Source organism: Rhinopithecus bieti, unplaced genomic scaffold, assembly GCF_001698545.2.
Source record: "Rhinopithecus bieti isolate Rb0 unplaced genomic scaffold, ASM169854v2 scaffold_25740, whole genome shotgun sequence".
In the NCBI taxonomy this organism is placed as follows: domain Eukaryota; kingdom Metazoa; phylum Chordata; class Mammalia; order Primates; family Cercopithecidae; genus Rhinopithecus; species Rhinopithecus bieti.
Window position 1 is genome coordinate 758,107 of NW_016811705.1, and position 22,687 is coordinate 780,793.

The 22,687-nt window shown below is 38.4% G+C and overlaps 1 protein-coding gene across 3 annotated transcripts in view; it reads right to left on the bottom strand.

Annotated features, from left to right (window-relative positions):
• Positions 1 to 22,687, bottom strand: part of CPEB3 (cytoplasmic polyadenylation element binding protein 3) — a 208,777-nt gene that overhangs the window by 128,590 nt on the left and 57,500 nt on the right. For all 3 annotated transcript variants that reach the window (XM_017894706.1, XM_017894705.1, XM_017894704.1), the window contains one exon: positions 15,350 to 15,406. In XM_017894706.1, the coding sequence (XP_017750195.1) occupies positions 15,350 to 15,406 (57 nt within the window). The remainder of the gene's footprint in view (positions 1 to 15,349; positions 15,407 to 22,687) is intronic.

Consider the following 22,687-nt stretch of genomic DNA (forward strand, 5'->3'; position numbering starts at 1 on the left):
CACAACTTTTTTATTTCCTAGTGCATACAAGTTACGTTTAGATTATACTGTAGTCTATTAAGTGTACAGTAGCATTATGTCTTAAAAAACGATATATAGCCGGGCGTGGTGGCTCACGCCTGTAATCCCAGCACTTTGGGAGGCCGAGGCGGGCGGATCACAAGGTCAGGAGATCGAGACCATCCTGGCTAACATGGTGAAACCCTGTCTCTACTAAAAATACAAAATATTAGCCGGGTGTGGTGGCGGGCGCCTGTGGTCCCAGCTACTTGGGAGGCTGAGGCAGGAGAATGGCGTGGGTCAGGGAGGCGGAGCTTGCAGTGAGCTGAGATCGCCCTACTGCACTCCAGCCTGGGCGACAGAAGGAGACTCTGTCTCAAAAAAAAAAAAAAGATATATATAACTTAACTTAAAAAATACTTTATTGTTGCCCAGCACAGTGGCTCATAACTGTAGCCCCAGCTACTTAAGAGGCTGAGGTGGGAGGATTGTCTGAGGCCAGGAGCTCAATGCTACACAGTGAGCCATCATCATGCTACTGTACTCCAGCCTGGGTGACAGAGCAGGAACCTATCTCGAAAAAATTAAAAAATACTTTATTGCTAAAAATCTCAGTGATCATCTGTGCATTCAGTGCATTCAGCGAGTTATCACTTTTTTCTTCTTTTTTTTTTTTTTGCTGGTGGAAGGTCTTCCTTCCATGTGGATTGTTGCTAACTGATCAGAGTGGTGGTTGCTGAAGTTTGGGGTGGTTGAGGCAATATCATAAAAAAAGAGACCAGTGAGGTTTGCCACATTGATTGACTCTTCTTTTCATGAAATATTTCTCTGTAGCATGCAATGTTTGAGAGCATTTTACCTATAGCAGGATGTTTTTCAAAACTGGATTCAATCCTTTCAAACCCTGCAACAGCTTTATCAACTAAATGTACGTAATATCTAAATCCTTTGCTGTCATTTCAACAATGTTCACAGCGTCTTCGTCAAGTAGACTCCACCTTAAGAAACCATTTTCTTTACTTGTACATAAGAGGCAATTTTTCATCCATCAGGTTTCACCATGAGATTATAACAATTTGGTCACATCTTTAGACTCCACTTCTGGTTCTCTTGCTATTTACACTGTATCTGCAGTGACTTTCTCTACTGACATTTTGAACCCCTCAAAGTTGTCCATGAGGAATGGAATTGACTTCTTCAAATTCCTGTTAATGTTGTTATTTTGACCTCCTCCAATGAATCACAAAAGTTCTAAATGGCCTCCAAAATAAAGAATCTTTTCTAGAAGGTTTTCAACTTTGCCTAGGTTCAACAGAGGAAGTGCAATCTATGGCAAGTATTGCTTTACAAAATGTATTTATTTATTTATTTATTTATTTATTTATTTATTTATTTATTTATTTTGAGACAGAGTCTCACTCTGTCGCCCAGGCTGGAGTGCAGTGGCATGACCTCAGCTCACTGCAACTTCTGTCTCCCTAGTTCAAGCGATTCTCCTGCCTCAGCCTCCCAAGTAGTTGGGATTACAGGCATGTACCACCATTCATGGCTAATTTTTGTATTTTTAGTAGAGATGAGGTTCCACCATGTTGACCAGGCTGGTCTCAAACTCCCGACCTCAGGTGATCCACCCGCCAAAGTGCTGGGTTACAGGCATGAGCCACCACTCCTGGCCTACAAAATGTATTCCTTAAACAAGATGCCTTAGAAGTATAAATTATACCTTGATACACGGGCTGTAGAATGGATGATGTGTTAGCAGTCATGAAAACATTACTGCCCGGTTCATCTCCATCAGGTGCATTGTCAATGAATAGTAGTATTTTGAAAGGAGTATTTTTTTCTGAGCAGCAGGTCTCAACAGTGGTTTTAAAATATTCAGTAAACCATGTTGTTAAACAGATGTGCTGTCATATAGGCTTTGTTGTTCTATTCACGGAGAACAGGCAAAGTAGATTTAGTATAATTCTTAAGGGTCTTAGGATTTTCAGAATGGTCAATAAGCATTGGCTTAAACTCAAAGCCACCAGCTGTATTAGCCCCTAACAAGAGAGTCAGCCTATCCTTTGAAGCCAGGCACTGACTTCTCCTCTCTAGTTATGAAAGTCCTAGATGGCATCTTCTTCCAATAGACGGCTGTTTCACCTACACTGAAAATCTGCTATTTAGGGTAGTCACCTTCACCAACTATCTTAACTAAATCTGGGTAAGTTACTTGCTGTAGCTTCTCCATCAGTACTTGCTGTTTCACCTTGCACTGTTATGTTATGGACACGGCTTTTTCCCTTAAACCTCAAGATCCAACCTTTGCCAGCTTCTAGCTTTTCTTGTGCAGCTTCCTTACCTCTCTTAGCCTTCATAGAATGGAAAAGAGTTAGGGCCTTGCTCTGGACTAGGCTTTGGCATAAGGGAAAGTTATGGCTGGTTTGATCTTTAATTCAGACCTCTAAAACTTTCTCCACAGCAACAATCAGGCTATTTCACTTTCTTACCATTAGTGTGCTCATTGGAATAACACTTTTAATTTCCTTCAAGAACTTTTCCATTTGCATTCACAACTTGGCTAACTAGAACAAGAGGCCTAGCTTTTAGCCTGTCTCAGCTTTCAATATGCCTTCCTCACTAAGCTTAATCATTTCTAGTTTTTGATTAAAAGTGAGAGACGTGCAACTCTTTCTTTCACTTGAACACTTAGAGGCCATTTTAGGGTTATTAATTGGCCTAATTTCAATGTTGTGTCTCAGAAAATGGGAAGGTCCGAGGAGAGGGAGAGAGACAGTAGAATGGCCGGCTGGTGGAGCAGACAAACACATTTATCAATTAAGTTTGTATCTCCTACAAGCGCAGTTCATGGCATCCCAAAACTACTACAATAGTTACATCAAGGTGGACACGGTGGCTCATGCCTGTAATCCCAGCACTTTGGGAGGCCAAGGCAGGTGAATCACCTGAGGTCAGGAGTTTGAGACCAGCCTGGCCAACATAGTCAAACACTGTCTCTACTAAAAAATACAAAAATTAGCCAGGCATGGCAGCGCACACCTGTAGTCCCAGCTACTTGGGAGACTGAGACATGAGAATCGCTTGAACCCGGGAGGCAAAGGTTGCAGTAAGCTGAGACTGCACCACTGCACTCCAGCCTGGGCAGACAGAGTCAGACTCTGTCTCAAAAAAATAAAATAAAATAAAATAGTACCATCAAAGATCACTGATCACAAATCACCATTAACAGATACAGTAATAACAAAAAAGGTTAAAATATTGTGAGAATTAACAAAATATGATATAGAGGGAAAAAAAGTGAGCATATGCTGTTAGAAAAACAGCATAACTATTGCCACAAACTTGGAATTTATAAAAAACAAAATTCTACTGAAGCATGATACAGTGAAGCACAATAAAATGAAACATACCTATAGGTATTTTTGTGGATTGGTCAGAAAATTCAGTTGTTATTCGGAACCTAAGAAAAAGATATTCCTGTCATTCTCACCAAACTGAACTTTTGCAACATCCCTGTTTCACGGCTTTCCAATATCTTACAGAGAACCCTACAGGGTAATCTTAAAGCAAAACCACGAATGTATTTCTGGAACTAATAGAACAGTGTTTTACTTGGTTCTGCTAGAATACCTTAATAAAGAATATTATGGAGATAAAGAATAAAGAGGCTTGCTTCAAGTCTCTTCAGCCTATTCTAGTGTGTTTTTTCCAAACTTCTTTCTAAATAGCTGATATGGTTTGGCTGTGTCCCCACCCAAATCTCATCTTGAATTGTAGTTCCCATAATCTCCATGTGTCATGGGAGAAACCCGGTGGGAGGTAATTGAATCACTGGAGCGGTTACCCCCATGCTGCTGTTCTCGTGATAGTGAAGTGAGTTCTCATGAGATCTGATGGTTTTATAAATGGCTTTCCCCTCTTTGCTTGGCACTTCTCTCGACTGTTGCCATGTGAAGGATATGTTTGCTTCCCCTTCTGCCATGATTGTAAGATGCAATGATTATAAGAGACTAGATGTCAGCCATCAGAACTGTGAGTCAACTAAACCTCTTTCCTCTTTTTTTTTTTTTTTTTTTTGTGAGATGGAGTTTTGCTCTTGTTGCCCAGGCTGGAGTGCAGTGGTGTGATGTTGGCTCACTGCAACCTCTGCCTCCCAGATTCAAGCGATTCTCCTGTCTCAGCCTCCCGCGTAGCTGGGATTACAGGTGCATGCCACCATGCCCAGCTAATTTTTGTATTTTTGGTAGAGATGGGATTTCTCTACTATTCTCACTATTCTCACTATTCCATACCTCAGACCCATACATTCCAGTAATCCCAATTCAACCTACTCTTCCAGTATTATCATTACAAGTAAGCACCTATTCAGAGAGTATAAAAATCTTGATACCTGCATGTCTTGACATCTAGTCTCTTCTACTCCCTGGGAAACCCCTAGTCCACATTGTCCATTTCCTCTATTATTCTTCTTCCCATCTTGTACAAAATGCAAGCTCAAGGCTTTGCTATACCACATTTCAGCATCCCCACATACTTAGTATTACTTTACTTTCTAAATTACATTTAACATATAAGATACTAATACAATTTCTCAATATATAACATGTTATCAAAGTAATCACTCTAGAATTTCCAAGTTCATTTCCTAAATTCCTCATCAAAACAGAAAAAGATAATTGAAAATGTATATATCAGACAAGGCATCTCTGGAAACAAACCTAGGTAAAGAATCCCTCTACATAATACTACTATACCTTACAAGAGAGAGTGGGCATCCACACTCACTTACATCAGGTGATGTTTATGCACCCTCATACTCGTGACCTGATAGCATTCCACTAAGAGTAATTACCACCTTGCTTTTATTTCAGTAGCACATTGCTAAATCAAACAATAACTGATGAAAGAAAGAGAGAGAAAAGAAGGAAGAAAGAGAAAGATGGAGAATGAAAGGAGGGGAGGGAGAGAGGAAGAAAGAGAGGGAGGGAAGGAGGAAGACAGAGAAAGAAGAAAGTTACAAGAATTGTAATTACACAACAGAGTATTTTGTATTTTATACTGATCGATCTGTCCAATTCAGGTCTGAAATTGCTTACTACAGTGGTATACACTCAAATACCTGGCATCTGTTTTCAACAAACCATCTTCTCTGAACCACTATGCCAAAAATCTCATGCGATTTCTACAACTTTATATAAAGACTCAATTCCTACACTGTTCAGGATAGCCAATACTTGCTAGTTCTACATTTCTGAACTCTCAGATAATATAAGGAATAATACAGAAAGAAGAGAAGGTAAACAAAATGGGTGCTGGTGTGTTCAGGAGCCTAAGCTGAACCAAAGGTTGGGCCCCTTGGTCAGTGCTGTCTTCTCTCTGTCAACAAGGCTCCTCTCATGTGGGAAAGAGAGTTCCTTCGCAGAAGAAAGTTACGTCAAGGAATTCACCTGGATATTTGGGAAGGGCTGCAGTAGCATAGAGAAGCTGCTCATTCCTATCAGCCCTCCCTTGATCCTTCAAAAACACCTTCCTCTTCTGAACCGGACTTGGGAAAACTTTCAGGGAACAGTAAAGGCAGACCGAGTCTTGAGGGAAAAGAAAGAACACTAGGATATGCACAGCATAGTCCCTATACTACTTGATTCCTTCATCCTCAAATAAAGATAGACACACATCCAATTCTGGTCCTTTCCATATCCCTTGCCCACCCTCTACCCCCAACCAGATTTCACTCTAGGCCAATGAAATTACAGTCTCTCGGGCATGGGTGTTTTCTATTTTGGCTCCTGTTTTGATTATACATCTGGGGTTGAGAATTAGTGTGAACCCAAAAGGAAACAAAGGAAAGGGGGTAGAATAGGGAAGAAACAAAGACTAACATTTGTTTGGTGTGTACTACTTCTTTTTTTGGCCAGAGAGCATCTCACTCTGTTGCCCAGGCTGCAGTGCAGTGGTGTGATCTCGGCTCACTGCACCCTCCTCCTCCTGGGTTCAAGTGATTCTCCTGCCTCACCCTCCCAAGTAGCTGGGATTACAGGAATGCACCACCATGCCCAAATAATTTTTGTATTTTTACTAGAGACGGGGTTTCACCATGCTGGCCAGGCTGGTCTTGAACTCCAGACCTCAGGTGATCCACCCGCCTCAGCCTCCCAAAGTGCTGGGAAGTACAGGCGTGAGCCAGTGCACCCAGCCTTGGTGTGTATTTCTTGCCAGATATAGTAATAGGAGCACTACACACTTAACCTCACCATTTGTAAAGAGGGGTTAAACTGTCCATTTAAAATAAAAGACACAGGCTCAGTACAGTAGCTCACATTTGTAATCACAGCACTTTGAAAGGCCAAGTCAGGAGGATCTTTTGAGCCTAGGAGTTCAATACCAGCCTGGGCAATATAACAAGACCCTGTCTCTACAAAAAAATAAATAAATAAAATAAAAAATAAAAGACACAGGTAACTTGCCACAAAGTCACGTGGCAAATAAGTGATGGATTCGGGGTTTAAACTCAGATCTGTCTGCTTCCCTACCCCAAACTGCACTGTTTCTACTATATTCAGCTGAAAAAAACAAAACAACAAGAAAAACACAAAACTTTAGTCATATAACAAAAGTGTATGTGTGTGGAGGGTAATAAAGAGAACAAGGCATTTAAAATTCCTGCTGCTATTGAGGGGGACTATGTTCTGAAAGTAACACTGAACATGTGTGGAAGTATATTGACACTCCACAATCAATAAAGTATTATTTATTTAATTGTTACAAAGGAGTTAAACGAAACCCAAGTTACTTTTTGGGAAAATCCTAAAGAGTAAAAATCACACTGGATTAGGAACTGGTTGGCAGAATAATCTGTGTGTCTAAACCTTATACAGCTATTTGCTGGCTGTATGACATTAGCAACTTGCTGACATGCAATTTACCCATGTAACAAACCTGCACATGTACCCCCTGAACCTAAACGTTGAAAAGGGGAAAAAACTGCATTTCAGTTTCACACACTACTCTATCATATGGCCATGTTTTGTCCAGATAAGAGAATAGTCCTGGGATAAAGTTGGTGCTCAAAAAAAGTGGATTTTTTTCCATGCTCTGGAAAAACCATAGTAAGCATTACAACAGCACAGGGGTCTGGGAGACCACTTCATAAACTGTTCATTGCTAGATCTATATGTGTTATAACCATCTTTCAAAAGGAAGAATTAAAGCAGCTCTTTTAGGCAGAAATTAAGGTGGACTGGATATTCTCTAAGACTGCTAGACTGTGCTTTTCACAGTCACACTGAGATATTTTCCCACCCCTCCTTCCCTCTCTTCTGATCATCCATATTGAGTGCCTATTCAACAGGCCAGGCATTATACTTGAAGCCAGGGACCAACTGTGAATAAAAGCTAGTCTCTGCCCTCTTGAAGCATACACATTAAAGAAAACCACCAACATTAAATAGTTAATTACAAGTGGGGTGAGTGCTATAAATGTGAAGTCCAGTTTCCACTGCCTACACAAGTGGAGAAAACAGGGAAGTCCACAGGGAAAAGTAAGTAAATTTTCAGTTTTCTGTATCCTCCTTATTTGGTTAGAACTGCCCAATACTGTCACTTTAGAGACATTCACAAATACAAAGAACTTCTTTCAAAATGCAATAAAGTCAGTCAAAAACATTTCAGACTTCACTTATTGACAGTATTCAATATCGGGCCATGTAGACTAGGTTTACTATTCTATTTCTCAGGAAAAGAGAATTGACTAAGCATTCAGAGCACAAACAAGGTGACAAACAATAACAATAGAAAAACTATTTTCCCAAAGACACCGAATTTGCATGTTTGCGTTAAGGTAGTAAATAATAATAATAATAATGTAACCACTTGTAACAATTAAGTATCTAAAGCAAAAGTTACCACCCTCAACCACGAGGCAAGAGGTTCTGCTCCTAGCTCCATATCACCCTGGCCAATTCCCATAGCCTTTTGAATCTCAGCTTCCCAACTGTAAAATGAAAAGGTCAAAACAAAACAATCTCTTAGGTCCCTTACCACGTTCATGTGCAGCATCCAACTAGAATGTTTTGAAATTTGAGTACTTAGAAGTCATGGAACATTACTTATCCTTCTAATTTTTTCATTTTTAAATTAGCCATCCTTTACAACGTATTCATAGCACAACCATACATTAGTTTTACTTCTAAACCTGTTCAGATAGAAACCTGTTCAGACAGAAACAGAAAGTCTGAATCTTGTCTTCAAAAAGCTCAAAATTCTCAGACAAAATGTCTTTAATCTGAGAATCTCAAAATAATTCCTTTACTACACTTTTTTATGCTACCAAGAAATTATTTACTTATATCCACTCACAGTGGATACAGAAACAACAACGTGTTCTTCAAATTTTGGAAAATTCCGTTTGGAATTCTAGCAAAGCTGGCTCTATTCCCATTCTGGCATCATGTGCTCAGCTCCCTCTCTGCCACTTCCTCTCAGCTGAGCCTCTCCCCAAGGAGTTCACTCCCAGCAGAGGATAAAAAGGAGGGGCAAGAGGAGGCTCTGCAGCCACACAGGAGTCACTACTCAACACAAATGTTCATGTCAATGCCCTTTCACATTGCCTCTTTTGATTCAACAAATGCACTGGCAGCCTTCAGTTCAAATAGAAATATGAGCAAAAAGTTCTAAAATGCTTTCAAGGCATTAATAAGGGGAAAATGTGGGAAAAAATATGGAAAACAGAATAACCTAAAGTTCCAAGTTTCTTGGTGTATCAGCTATGTATATGTTGTTTAACAATCAATGACCTCAGAGCTTCTAAAGAGGTGAGTGTCTTTTTTTGGCTTAAGATATCAAAATGTTTATATACCAATTCATGAGCTATAGAAAAAATAACGCAGAAAGATATCAAAAGTTTAAGTCTTCAAACGACTTAGGTTTCATTCTAGGAATCTTCAATTTTGTGAAGTTACATACTTTGATATGGAAGAGTGAGGGTAAACAATCATCTTTCCTTGTCAGAGGGGAAGTGGTACTTCAGAATTCTTATTTATCTCCTTATAACTTGTAACAGACTCTAATTATAACATCAAAGATCTCAGAAAAGGAATGGCAGGAAAACTTTTAATTTAAACAAGATTGAATCTCTGTTATATTACAAAGCTATGATCTTTAAAAACAACAAAAAAAGTAACTCTCTGAAAGTATCTTCTCTGAGTGAGACTATGCTTCCTACTTCCCAAATGTAGCAGTAATAATACCTTATTTGTACATGTGCCTTACTTCATCTGAATCTCACAAAAACAATGAGAGTAAATATCCTAACTGCCCACTTACAGGTTTTCAAACAAAGGCTTAAGGAGATTCAGAAACTTGCTCAACTAGATGCCATCATTACACATGACTTCTTCTCCAAGATCTAAGCCTTCACTTTTGTCCTCTGAAAAAAGAAGACAATGTTACTACAAAAATTCCTTTCTTGAAGTTGTTGTATTTTTTCACACTAGATTAGTTTACATTTTCCAGAATTTTATATTAACAGGATCATCTAGTATGTATTCTTTTGTCTAGCTTTTTAACTTAGCAAAATTATTTTGACAGTCATTTATGTTGCTGCATGTATTAATAGTTCATTCCTATTTATTTGCCAAATAGTATTCCATTGTGTGGATGTACCACAATTTGTTTATCCATTCTCCAGTTGAGAGACATTTGGTTTATTTACAATTTTTGGCTATTAAGAACAACGCGGCTTTGAATATTTGCATACATATCTTTGTGTGGACGTACATTTTCATTTTTTGTCTTGGGTAAATTCCCAGGAGAACTCCTGCATCATATGATAGTTGTATATTTAACTTTGCAAGAAACTGTCAAATTGTTTTCCAAAGTGGCTGTATCATTTTATTAATACGTTCCAAACAGCAGCATGTGACACTTTTTAAAGTGCCAACATCACAAGATATTTAACAACTGAGAAAGGCCTGTAGGGTCCAAAGACGGTGCGTGATTCCATGTTCCAAAGTCAAGTAATAGATAGAAAGTATTTCATCCAGAGAAAAAGATTCACACAAAAACAAATGGAACCACATCTCAATACAGCTACACTAGCTTATGTGATGACTTACAGGTGTGCTGTCTTCGATTCCATCAGGAAAGCACCTATCTAAACGTGGCCGGGCGTGGTGGCTCGCAGCTGTAACCCTAGCACTTCAGGAGGCCGTGTCAGGTGGATTGCCTGAGCTCAGGAGTTCGAGACCAGCCTGGGCAACATGGCAAAACCCCATCTCTACTAGAAATACAAAAAATTAGCCAGGCATGGTGGCGTGTGCCTGTAGTCCCAGCTACTCGGGAGGCTGATTCAGGAGAATCGCTTGAGCCCAAGAGGCAGAGGTTACAATGAGCCGAGATCACACCACTGCACTCCAGCCTAGGCGACAGAGTGAGACTCTGTCTCCAAATAAATACATAAATGTAACCAAATGACTTACAGGTGTGCTGTCTTAAATTCTATCAGGAAAGCATCTACCTAAATGTAACCAATGTGAGATAAACTTATATTGTGGAAACTAATATGTAAAGAAAGAAAGATCTTTAAAGGTAATAATAAGGCTGTTGCAAGCATTCACAATAGCAGCTCATATGAGCATTATCTACAAATCAGGCACTATACTAAGCTTTATAAAATATATATATAACCACTTTACTGATTTCTCTCTCCGTTTTACAGGTGAAGAAATCAGAGGCAAAGAGGAGTTAAGAATGTGGCCTCAAGGCCATATAGCTTGTAAAGGGGGAATGGGATCTACCCAACTCCAGAAGACGCTTTTGGCTTTGCTAATTCACTGCTGCATCTTCAGGTTTCACATGCTTTCCAGCCTGCTTCAAAGACATCTTCCTAGAACTGAATGATACTATTCCTTAAGAAACACTACTCCCAGTTTCTACTTTTGTACCTATCAAGCAACTTTCTGATATTTTGTTTTCCCATATTCCAATATTCTGTTTTCCCAAGCCCATTTTCTACTTGGAAAAAGAGGAACTGACCAGTCAAATGGAGTAAAGACTAGGCATGCTGATTTTGAACATAAATTTGGTTCATGTGATGAATCATGGAGGCACCAGTATCCTTTTCTAAGGATCAACATAATAGAGGAAAAGTCACCAAGTCAGGCATCAATCCTACACAAGACCACGAATGCTAAACCAACTCTACACCTAGAACAAACTTGTCGAATCTCTGTCCCGCAAGCCACATGTGGCCCAGGACGGCTTCGAATGCAGCCCAACACAAACTCGTAAACTTTCTTAAAACACTATGAGATGTTTTTGTGTGTGATTTTTTTTTTAAGCTCACCAGCTATCATTAATGTTAGTGTATTTTATTTGTGGCCCAAGGCAATTATTCTTCCAAGGTGGCCCAGGGAAGCCACAAGGTTGGACATCCCTGACCTAGAATGTAAAAAAGAAAAGAAAAGGAAACACAAGCTACTATTAGTATTAGAAAAATATGGATGGTAGAACTACCACTACATACGTAGCTAGAACTCTTAGCAGCCTTCTTTCTTCAGTGGGAAAAATTAAAATATATTATGCAAATGTCAAGTGTTTTCATTTAAAAGTAAGGAAGATTAAAATATAATGGGCAGAATTATTAAACAGTTAAGAAAAAATTATATTACCTGATTAGTGGAAGGGGTATATTGCTTCAGAACTAACTTTATTTTGGAAATATTGGACAAGTGACAGGTCTTACTGATGGATTGGAGTTTCTTCCCCCTACCTCCCCTTCTATATTCTGTAATACTTGAAGACCTAATATTTTGAGAAAGGCCAAAATTTGGAATGTGCCTCTTGGGTTCCTCCATAAAGGCTGGCCTGCCAATTCTTATTATTAATAGATTCATGGTCTTGAACAGGAAAAATCAGTAGACTCTTTGGTTTACACAAACCTTGCCAATTTTTCCACACCCTAAATGTCAGAAGGTTTACTGGTAACTCCTATTTGTCTTCCATAGTGGTATCCTATCTTTCTCTTCCAAGTTTCATTTTCTGTCTTCTAGATGACGTGAGCAGTGGTGATTCTCAGAGGAAGGTATAACTGGAGGGCATGCACTAGGAACACCAAAAACTGGGAACTTGGCCAATTCAAAGCTGGAAAGTAGTACTGAGAACAATGTATATAATGACATCTATCTTTCCCATAAAGACAGGAGAACTGAGACCATATCTTTAGGAGACAGGTTTTGGTGAGGTCAAGAAAGTAAAAAAAGGATGGAAGATTTTTTGGAAAACATAATGAATGGCAGCTTTCCATAGAGACCTAGGAAGCACAAATTTCACATAGCAAAAAAGGGTAAGAAAGAAAGAACTACAGCTGACTCACATTTTCTTTTTTAAAAAAATTTAAACTGCCTCAATTTGCTATAATTTTCTTAGCCAATCCCTTCTTTTCTGAAAATACAGCTCAACTTCAACCTAGTCCCTTCCGATAATCACAAATTCTGAGTTAACAGTGTTTCAGGATTTCAGGATTTGTTACTTCTTCTCAATTATTCCTTTTTTTTTTTTTTTTTTTTTTTTCAGACGGAGTCTCACTCTGTCACCCAGGCTGGAGTGCAGTGGTGTGATCTCGGCTCACTGCAACCTCTGCCTCCTGGGTTCAAGTGATTCTCCTGCCTCAGCCTCCTGAGCAGCTGGGATCACAGGCATGTGCCACCATACCCAGCTAAGTTTTGTATTTTTAGTAGAGACAGGGTTTCTCCATGTTGGTCAGGCTGGTCTCGAACTCCTGACCTCGAGTGATCTGCCCATCTCGGCCTCCCAAAGTGCTGAGATTACAGGTGTGAGGCACTGTGCCCAGCCATCTCAATTATTCCTACATGATGGTTGAGAGAAAGGAAGGATAGACCAGTTACAGGACAAAAAGTGTTAGGGCAACAAACGGTAGGCATAAAAAGAAAGACCAGGTGTGGTAGTTCACACCTCCAATCCCAGCACTTTGGGAAGCTGAGGTGGGAGGATAGCTTGAGGCAAGGAGCTCAAGACTAGGCTGGGCAACATAGCAACAATTTATCTCTACAAAATATAAAAATAAATACATATTTTAAAAAAGAAGACAAAAATAATAGATAGGTGTGTTTATGTTTGTGCATATGCTACATATGTAAGTCACCAGATGGGCTGGGATCAACTGTATGAAAGGGAAAACAAGGTTTATCCTAGCAAATTTGTCAAAGCCTGCAGGTCCCACAAGTACCTACTATGGAGGATATTTTTGTTCAGATCATCTCAAGCTGGAGTCAACTTTGGAAGAACACTGACGGTATGTAACGTAAACGTCAAACTCTGGTTGTTTGGTTTATTTTAAGAAGACAACAAGGTTCTTCGACCTTGGGCAGCAACCACAGAGACATTCAAAGGTTGATGCACTCTGATATCTGTTGCAAGTATGTGTAACTCATCAACATTTGTTACAGATATCACCAAAATGGCCCTTTCGGTACTTAAAAAAAATTACAGAGTAACAGTATCTTCATGCTGAAAACGATCCTTAAGATTACCTAATCAGCCCCCTTTTCGCAAGGATTGGAGAAATTGAAGCTAAAAGGGGAATTTGCACAACATGAACAAAATGGAAAGAGCATAAACGAAATCTTGGATTTAAAAGCAGAGAATTAAAGAAAAGCAAACCAAAGAAAATAAAAGCTTTTAAAAGAAAATGTATTTTAGCTCCATTTTTTTTCCACAGAAAACCACAAACTATATCCTCTCCCTCTTGCAGAAGAGGATTCACATCATGTCAATTAGGTCTTTTTGAGATACACACTCATTCCTTCAGGCAGACACACTACCATACTGTTCTTTTCTTTTACATTCAACTTTAAATCCCATAATCTAACTGAAGTCTTTTCACAATTAATTATTGCACAAGTTCAGCAAGTTAAACATGTTCATTAATTCCCATCACACTAGAAAAAAAGTTAGAGGCAGCATAATCTAAATTTAAAGTGACCTTTCATTTAGAAGTTAGAAAATTATAGGTAGATACTTTGGAATTTTTATTGTCTCTAAGACCACCTCCCCTTCAACCCCGCCAAAAGGAAGGGATACTAGCAATCTAGAAAAAAATATGCACGGAGAGGCTTAAGACCTGCATCATCAAGCACTGCCAGTGGTTCTCAGCAGTACTCACTGGTTGCATGTCAGAACAAAGGAGATGTAAAATATACGTTTTAGAGATAACCTAAAACCTGTTCTAAAGAACTCCAATGACATTCAACATACCTACTCAAGCAAGAGGGAAAGAAATAATATTGTACAGAACCCTAGATTCATTCAGTATGTCTCCCATGTGTATTGAGAGTCAGCTTGTATATCTGGGAAGATGAGAGGGGACAATCTGATATCACTCATTTACTAGAGGAGAAAACTTAAATTCTAAAAGATTCAATGGTTTATATAGGTCCTTCTGAAAATGAAAAATTTCCATTTAGAGACTGTTCTTCTGCAAAGCTATCTGATCCACTGACACTAGGAAGGAGAGCTGATGCCACCCAGATATTTCTTCTGGTGTTAATTAATATGACTTCCTGGTTAATAAGTTTTTGCTGCTTTAGAACTTGATCCAACAATTAAACTGACAAAACTGTTTCAAACCTGTAAAGCTGCTGACACATATACCATGCAAATTCCATTAATGGGAGACGCCTGGATGTCCAGCGTGAACTACCTGGCTATCTATCACAATGAAAAAATTCTGAGTTATGTATAAATAAGTTGATTTATTCATTCACATTACATTCTCTACCCCACTTCCTCTCTCCCTTCACCTACCTTTTCATTCCTCTAACCCAATGGTATGGAGCAGGAGTTGGCAAACATTTTCTGTAAAGGGTCAGATGGTAAATAGTTTGGCCTTTGTGGGCTCTGCCTTTGTAGCACAAAAGTAGCCACAGACAATCCATAAATGAATGAATGTGGCTATATTCCAAAAAAACTTCATTTACAAAAACAGATTCAGCTTGCAGAGCTATAGTTTGCCAACCCTGGTTTGAAGAAGCAATTTTCAAACTTTAGCTTGAATCACAATCACACAGGCTTGTTAAAATACAGACCTCTGGGCCTCATCCTTAAGTTTCTGATTCAATAGCCCTGTCATGGGGCCTGAGATTTTAATAAGCTCCCAAGCAATGCTGATGCTGCTGGTCCAGGGACCACACTTTGAGAACCACTAGTACAAAACAATGGTCTATACTACATTCAGTGGAAGGTTAAAACGTAACCAACAATCAAGAATGTAGAAATGACATGCTGCAAACTTGACTGATAATTTCATAGAATATTTCATATGAAGACTTACTGTTAAGTGCCATAATATTATCTGTTCCTGGATGATGGAAATTTATCCCCATGCGTCCTAAAAAATAAAATAATTTTAAGCACAAAGAATGCTTAATGTAATCATTTCAAATACATCTTAAAATATAAACATTACAAAAATCTAAAACAGATTAATCTATAACAATGCTATCAAAGGCCAAAGCAGTTACAACAGCTTTAAAAATTAAGTCATAAAACATACACATGAAAAGTCTTAAAGCCAAAGTTTCAACAACAAATAAATAAAACAAAACAAAAAAGAAGCTTCTGTTATAATAGTCTAAAATTTAACACATCTCCTGCATTCCAATTTAAACATGCCAACTCTTTGGATTAAGCATTTTATTTAAACAACCATTTATACTATTATTCCATTCAAGCAGCAAAAAAAAAAAAAAAAAATAGATTCAAACAAGTATATAAATTTGAAGCTTAGAGAGAATAAAAGAGAGGTTTCATAGTGGCTTAAAAATGCAACATAATAATCAGAATGACAACCAGAAGGAAGATGGTAAAATTTATATAAGAGATAGAAGGGGGGAAAATGATTGGCCTAAAAATCTAGGGTTCTGGTGGCTCTCCTCACCACTAACCAGTTATATGACCTTGAATATAATGCTAATTTCCACATGTTCATCCTTAAGTTTATAACAGGAGTTACAAACTTCTGCTGACATGGCTGGCTTCCTGTTTTTGTATGCCTCTGGGTTAAGCATCATTTTTACATTTAGAAAGGCTTGTAAACACAACCAAACCAAAATTAAAACAAAGAACAATATGTGACAGAGACCATGTGGCCCGTAAAGCCTAAAATATTTACTCTTTAGCACTTCACAACTTTTGTCAACCCCTGGTCTGTAAGATGTTAAGTCAGAATCAGATGCTTCAACTAATGGCCCCTAGGAGCAAGAATGGAAGATTAATGTACTTAGAAAACTTTCTTGACCAAATTCCTTCAACAAAATAGTTATTGAAACAACGCTTTTGTTTAAAGCTAGTATCTATAAACTTGGCTCTGCAAGGTTTTAATGTTCAATTATGTCAAGGGTTATCATGAAATTCTCAAAAAATGTTAATCTTATTTCACTACCATTGTTTAAATAAATGTTAACAGTATCTTGGGGAGAAAGTAGTACAGAAAAGCTGGAGATAAGGTTAAAATGATTGATTTTACAACATATACAGTTTTATATTACATAATTGCAAAAGAGTCAGTCATCATTTGATAGTAAACTCTGTTATGGGGGACTGGAGGCAAATAGCATTATTAAGTTCTTTTTGCCCAAAAGGAAAGCATCATAGTAGACAAAACAGAGCATCTGCCTTAAATAAAAAGGGAGAATCATGAATTCCTAAACAAATGAAGTTTTTGCCTAGACAGGACCATCCTGATTTCTTATGGCTCCCCAGGCTACGATAATTTGTAAAAGGTCATTTCATATTAACAGGTAGGGAAGGCCAGGCGCAGTGGTTCACGCCTGTAATCCCAGCACTTTGGGAGGCCGAATCATCTCAGGTCAGGAGTTTGAGACCAGCCTGGCCAACATGGTGAAACCTCGTCTCTACTAAAAATACAAAAATTAGCTGGGTGTGCTGGTGGGTGCCTGTAATCCCAGCTACTCAGGAGGCTGAGGCAGGAGAATCACTTGAACTCGGAATGCGGAGGTTGCAGTGAGCCAAGATTGTGCCACTGTACTCCAGCCAGGGAGTCAGAGCAAGACTCCATCTCAAAAAAAAAAAAAGAGGCAGGGAAAAGCAAAACCCTCGCAAGTGAAGCGTCACTTGTATTTGTGTGTATGTATGTATTGAAGAATGAGAAAATCTTAAATACATCCATAAATAAGAAAATCCACCAGAATTTGATGGATTCTGATGAAACTGTTCTAACTTTATCATGAAGCATTATAGAGCTTTCAATAAAAAAATTTAGTTTTATTATTTCAAACTTATTAGGAGAAAATGTTTCATCTCTCTCTGGTTTTGCAGAGACAATTTTGCTAGCATTTGTAATATAGTAAAATTATTTTCTTAGATTAGATCATATTTTCTATTAAAAAGCCATATGAGTAAAGAATCATCTAAGAGAATCATCTATTTTATTTTATAGATTTCATAAACCTTTTCATATTTACTAGAAGTTAACTATTAGGAATTTCAAAAACTACCCCATTGTTAAAAGATACATGTACTGTATCTATATGTAATTGTTCAATGTGCCTGACATTTTTTCAGTTCCTAAGTCATTTTAGAGTCCCTGAAAATTATAGTCAGCAACAAGTGTTATCTCCTACCACTACCTTTATCAGAACATATAATAGGAAAAACTGTCACCAGAACAAGGCTTTGACTCAGCAGGGAGAAAGCATATTCTCATTTCAGTTAGCTATCTCAATGTCCTTGCCATCATTTCTGGATAATCAAGACCTTAGGTGGATTTATTATCATGAAATACTAATATCCATGAAAACTAGATATGATTTACTCTAAACCAGTGTTCATCCTTTTCTGGGGTATTCAAATATAACAGTAATTAGCCAGTTACTGGAAAGTCCACCTACAAGCCCATCAAGACTTCAAAATCACTGCCCATCAGAACTTAAGGAAATCGCATATATGGAGGATCTTTTCAAACTTCAACCAAGGAATATTTAGAGGAGGGTGTGCTGTCTAAAAAGTTAACAATATTCCCTAAATATTCCTAGAATAATAATAAAGGGTTATCAAGGAAATCATGCAAGCCTGAATTTAACTGATCCTTATTTGACTTATTTTCTTTCCTGTGTCTACAACCATGTATGGTAAAGAATTATGTAGTTTACAACCACTATATCAAATAAAGTTTTTACATGTTCCTATAACTACCTAGTTTTCCAAACATAAAGGGGTACCCTTTTTGTCCTCCAGAAGTTAAACATACCTGCATGGATCCTTTTTGACCCTTTCCATGAGCTTCTAGAACTTTTCAGCTTGGAAAGATGAAACTGAAAGGAAGCTTGGTAGTTTTCAAATTATCATTCTCTATCTTACACTGATTACTTCCAACCTAAACTTTCTTATGATGCAGTAAAACAAGAGGCTTAGGCAATATTTTACAGATTGAAGGTATCACTAATTGATGAAAAGCAGAACACTTTTTACCTTTCCTGGTATTCTCTCTAATTCTTTGACCTCTTTGACTTCAACAGGTCTCTAGATGAAAGTTAGCAACAAAAGATTTTATAAGAAACTCCAGGCTGGGCACCGTGGCTCACGCCTGTAATCCCAACACTTTGGGAGGCCGAGGCAGTCAGATCATGAGATCAAGAGATGGACACCATCCTGGCCAACATGGTGAAACCCTATCTCTACTAAAAATACAAAAAAATTAGCTGGGTGTGGTGGCGTGCGCCGTAGTCCCAGCTACTCGGCAGGCTGAGGTAGAAGAATCGCTTGAACCTGGGAGGTGCAGGTTGCAGTGAGCCGAGATTGTGTCACGGCACCCCAGCCTGGCGACACAGCAAGACTCCGTCTCAAAAAAAAAAAGAAAAGAAAAGAAAAGAAACTCTGGGTCAAGAAAGCCATATCCATCAGAATCAATTATCTAAATATAATCGAATTTTTCCCCCAACTAATAATGCAATTTTTTAAAGTAAAATCACTCACAGCATCTTTAAGCTAGTTTCTTAACCTCGTCCAAAAGTAATTTTTAGATTATAAAATGCAATTCATTTTCATTGGAGAAAAATCACGTAATACAGAAAAAGGGAGAAAACAAGTTCACCAAAGATAAGCACTGTTAACATTTTGATTTACAGTCTTCCAGGTTTGGGAGTGTATATGTGTAAAGGTTTCTTTTCTAAAATTGAAATTATTTCATAATTTTTAACTTAATATACTGTATATCTTAAGTTTTACAGTTATTAAGGAATTTTGGAGGAAAATAAAATATATAACAGCAAAAGAAAAACTGATTCCAAATTCAGAAAAGGCCATTTCTTTTTTCTTCCTTTTGTCCAACAAATACTGCTGTTTAATCAGCTGTGAAAACAGAATCAAGTGTGTGACATCTGGTGATTTTTGTATAATGCAGTCTGGTGCTGCCAGCATGACATTTTGTCACCTGTCCATGGTCTGCTATTTTTAAATTGTTCTTGTCAGCTAGCGATCTTTTAAGTATAGTGTAAAATATAAGGTTTCAAAAACTGGAAGGCATACTTGGTTTTACTGAGTTAAATGATGCTGTGGAAATCTGAGACTGTGTCCCACTTTTCCCACTGCACAGGATCGGATAAATAGGGGTGAGAGGGGATGAAGGCAGAGGTTGGAAAACAGGGTTACATATGGTTATTCGTTCTGTAAAATCACAGTCTCAGAAGCTCAATTCACATTCATATTTAAAACACTAGTTATAAAAAAAAACCCTACGTCTATCATGATTCAAAGTTTCAGAATCCAACTAAACTCATGCTTTTGTGAGTCCAAAATAAAAACCGAAATTTGTATTAACTCATAATTAATTATGAAAGTCATCTCTTTACTTCTACAATGTGTTATGAGATAGGGAACAACTGCTGTACCTTCCTCTAATCACTCCCTTTGCTCTAAAAAGTACTTCAGAAAGCTTCATATAACAGAATGTTAGTGCCACGTTTCAGAAAGACTTATAGGTAAAATGCATATTCTACACTAATTTTCTCTATAAAGTTAGAGAGATGTTCCTTTAGAAAACTATCTTAAAAATGTAATACTGTGATATGTAAAATACAGTAAACTTTTTTTTAATCTCCTTTTAAGGAAATGATAAAACTTTAGTACATAATATTCTAAGTATGTTCCAAATAACCAATAATCAAAAGCTGTGAGCTTAGACCTGAGGTCAAATCCTAGTTTATTCACATATTGGTAGTGCGCAATTTTTGGCAAGTCGTTAAATATTTTGTGCCTCTGTTTCCTCATTTAATGAAGGCTGTACTCGAGAACAATTAAATCACAATTCCCAGTGTGGCATGCACTGGTTCACACCTGTAATCCCAGCACTTTGGGAGGCAGAGGTGGGCGGATCGCTTGAGCTTAGGAGTTAGAGACCAGCCTGGGCGACATGGCGAAACCCTATCTCTACAAAAAAAAAAAAAAATTAGGTGGGTGTGGTGGCATGCACCTATAGTTCCAGCTACTCACGAGGCTGAGGTGGGAGGAGAGCTTGAGCCCAGGAGGCGAAGACTGCAGTGAGCTGAGATCACCACTGCATTCCAGTCTGGGTCACACAGGGAGACCCTGTCTCAAAATCATCATCATCATCATCGTCATCATCACCACCACCACCACCATCTGTGTCTTTTAAAACTCAGGTGTTTTTTTTTTTGAGATGAAGTCTCGCTCTGTCACCCAGGCTGGAGTGCAGTGGCACAATCTTGGCTCAAAGCAAGCTCCACCTTCCCGGTTCAAGCGATTCTCCTGCCTCAGCCTCCTGAGTAGCTGGGATTACAGGTGCCCACCACCACACCCGCTAATTTTTGTATTTTTAGTAGAGGCAGGGTTTCACCATGTAGGATAGGCTGGTCTTGAAGTCCTGACCTCAAGTGATCTGCCCGCCTCAGCCTCCCAAAGTGCTGGGATTATAGGCATGAGCCACCATGCCTGGCCGCTAAAAACTCAGGTGATTTAAATGCTATGCTTAAAGGATGATTACACAAATTAATGGAGAGTACTTATACAAATCACTCAATTTCTACTTACTGTCTCTGACCCCCAAGAATATACAAAACAAGAACCATCACTTCTTGCTGACTTAGAACCTGTGCCCTAATCTGCTAACTTTCAAATAAGATAAACTGATACGGGCTAAAGGGAGATAACACAAAAATAGAACTGAGCAATAATTCAAGCTACAGAAGTAAAGAGACAGTATATTTTTCTGGAACAAATGAGCAAATAAAATGTAATGAAGGCATATTTTTATAAAATAAGAGGACTTCAAAATTCCGTAAGAGGGGACAAATTTTGTGAAAGGCTCTATAATACTAAATTTAAATTGTGATGAATAAAGAAAAATCCCGCTATAACACCAAAGGGGTGGCATTATCTCTTCCATTTTAACACCAAAGGGGTGGCATTATCTGCTTTAAAGCACTACTACCGAAAGATAAGCTATTTTTCTCTAGACACTCTCAGTATACCTTTGAAAAGCAAAGTTTTCAATATCATTTCTCAACTGACATCTTTTCTTTTCATTTTTCAAATCTCAGTTCCATGAATGGTGAGGGAAGAGAAAATTCAAATACATAAAAATGTTTTACCAGGCACTAACCCCAAATAGTCAGCCAGGCCTTTTTTTGTGCTATAAGAGGGAAATTGCATGGGATGAAGAAAAAGTAACTCCTCCCTGTTTTTGCCAAGATGCCTGCTATACTGGGCTTCCCCAGTTAGGGTGTATGATCTTACTTCTCTGCTCAATGTGCTATAGTTGCTATTTCCTTATTATCCTTCTAGAGTTGGGAGAATATGATTAATCAAACCAAATGACCATGAGTTTTCAGAGTGGTTCTATAGGAGCTTAGTGAAACTGCATTACAGGTAGAAAGTCAAGGAACAGCTATGAGGAAGACAATAGGGACAAATCTTTTTCGTTATCTCTTACTCCACCTCTCTCAACACCATTAATCCCCTTAATCCTCATAGTTAAGAAGAGAGTTGGATTTTCCTTCAATCCACTAGAAATGAGAACAGAGAACAATTGCTCCCTCCTACTACATCTGCCAACCCAAGGATTTCTATACTGAGAAAAAGAAATAAGAAACAGGGCCAGGGCCAGTGGCTCATGCCTATAATCTCAGCACTTTGGGAGGCTGAGGTAGGAGGATCGCTTGAGCTCAGGAGTTCAAGACCAGGCTGGGCAACATGGCGAAACCCTGTCTTCACAGCAAATAGAAAAAATCAGCCAGGCATGGTGCCCCTGCCTCTAGTACCAGCTACTTAGGGAGCTGAGGCAGGAAGATTGCTTGAGCCTGGGAGGTCAAGGCTACAGTGAGCCAAGATTGTGCCACTGCACTCCAGCCTGGGTGAAAGAGCGAGAACCTGTCTCAAAAAAAATAAATAAATAAAATAAGAAACAGCTGCATTAGAGCATTACCCTCTTCAAAAGCCACCTTTCTCATCTCTGAGGCATTCTCTCAAACAAAAGGAAAAGTATATCTAAGACATAGTTAAAAAACAAAAAACAAAAAACAAAACAAAACCAAACCCAGAAGATCATTACCTTATTCTGTTACAGCCAAGCACTGTAGTTTGGGATCTTTAAAAGGCAAAAAAAAAAAAAAAAAAAAAAAAAAAAAAAAAAAAA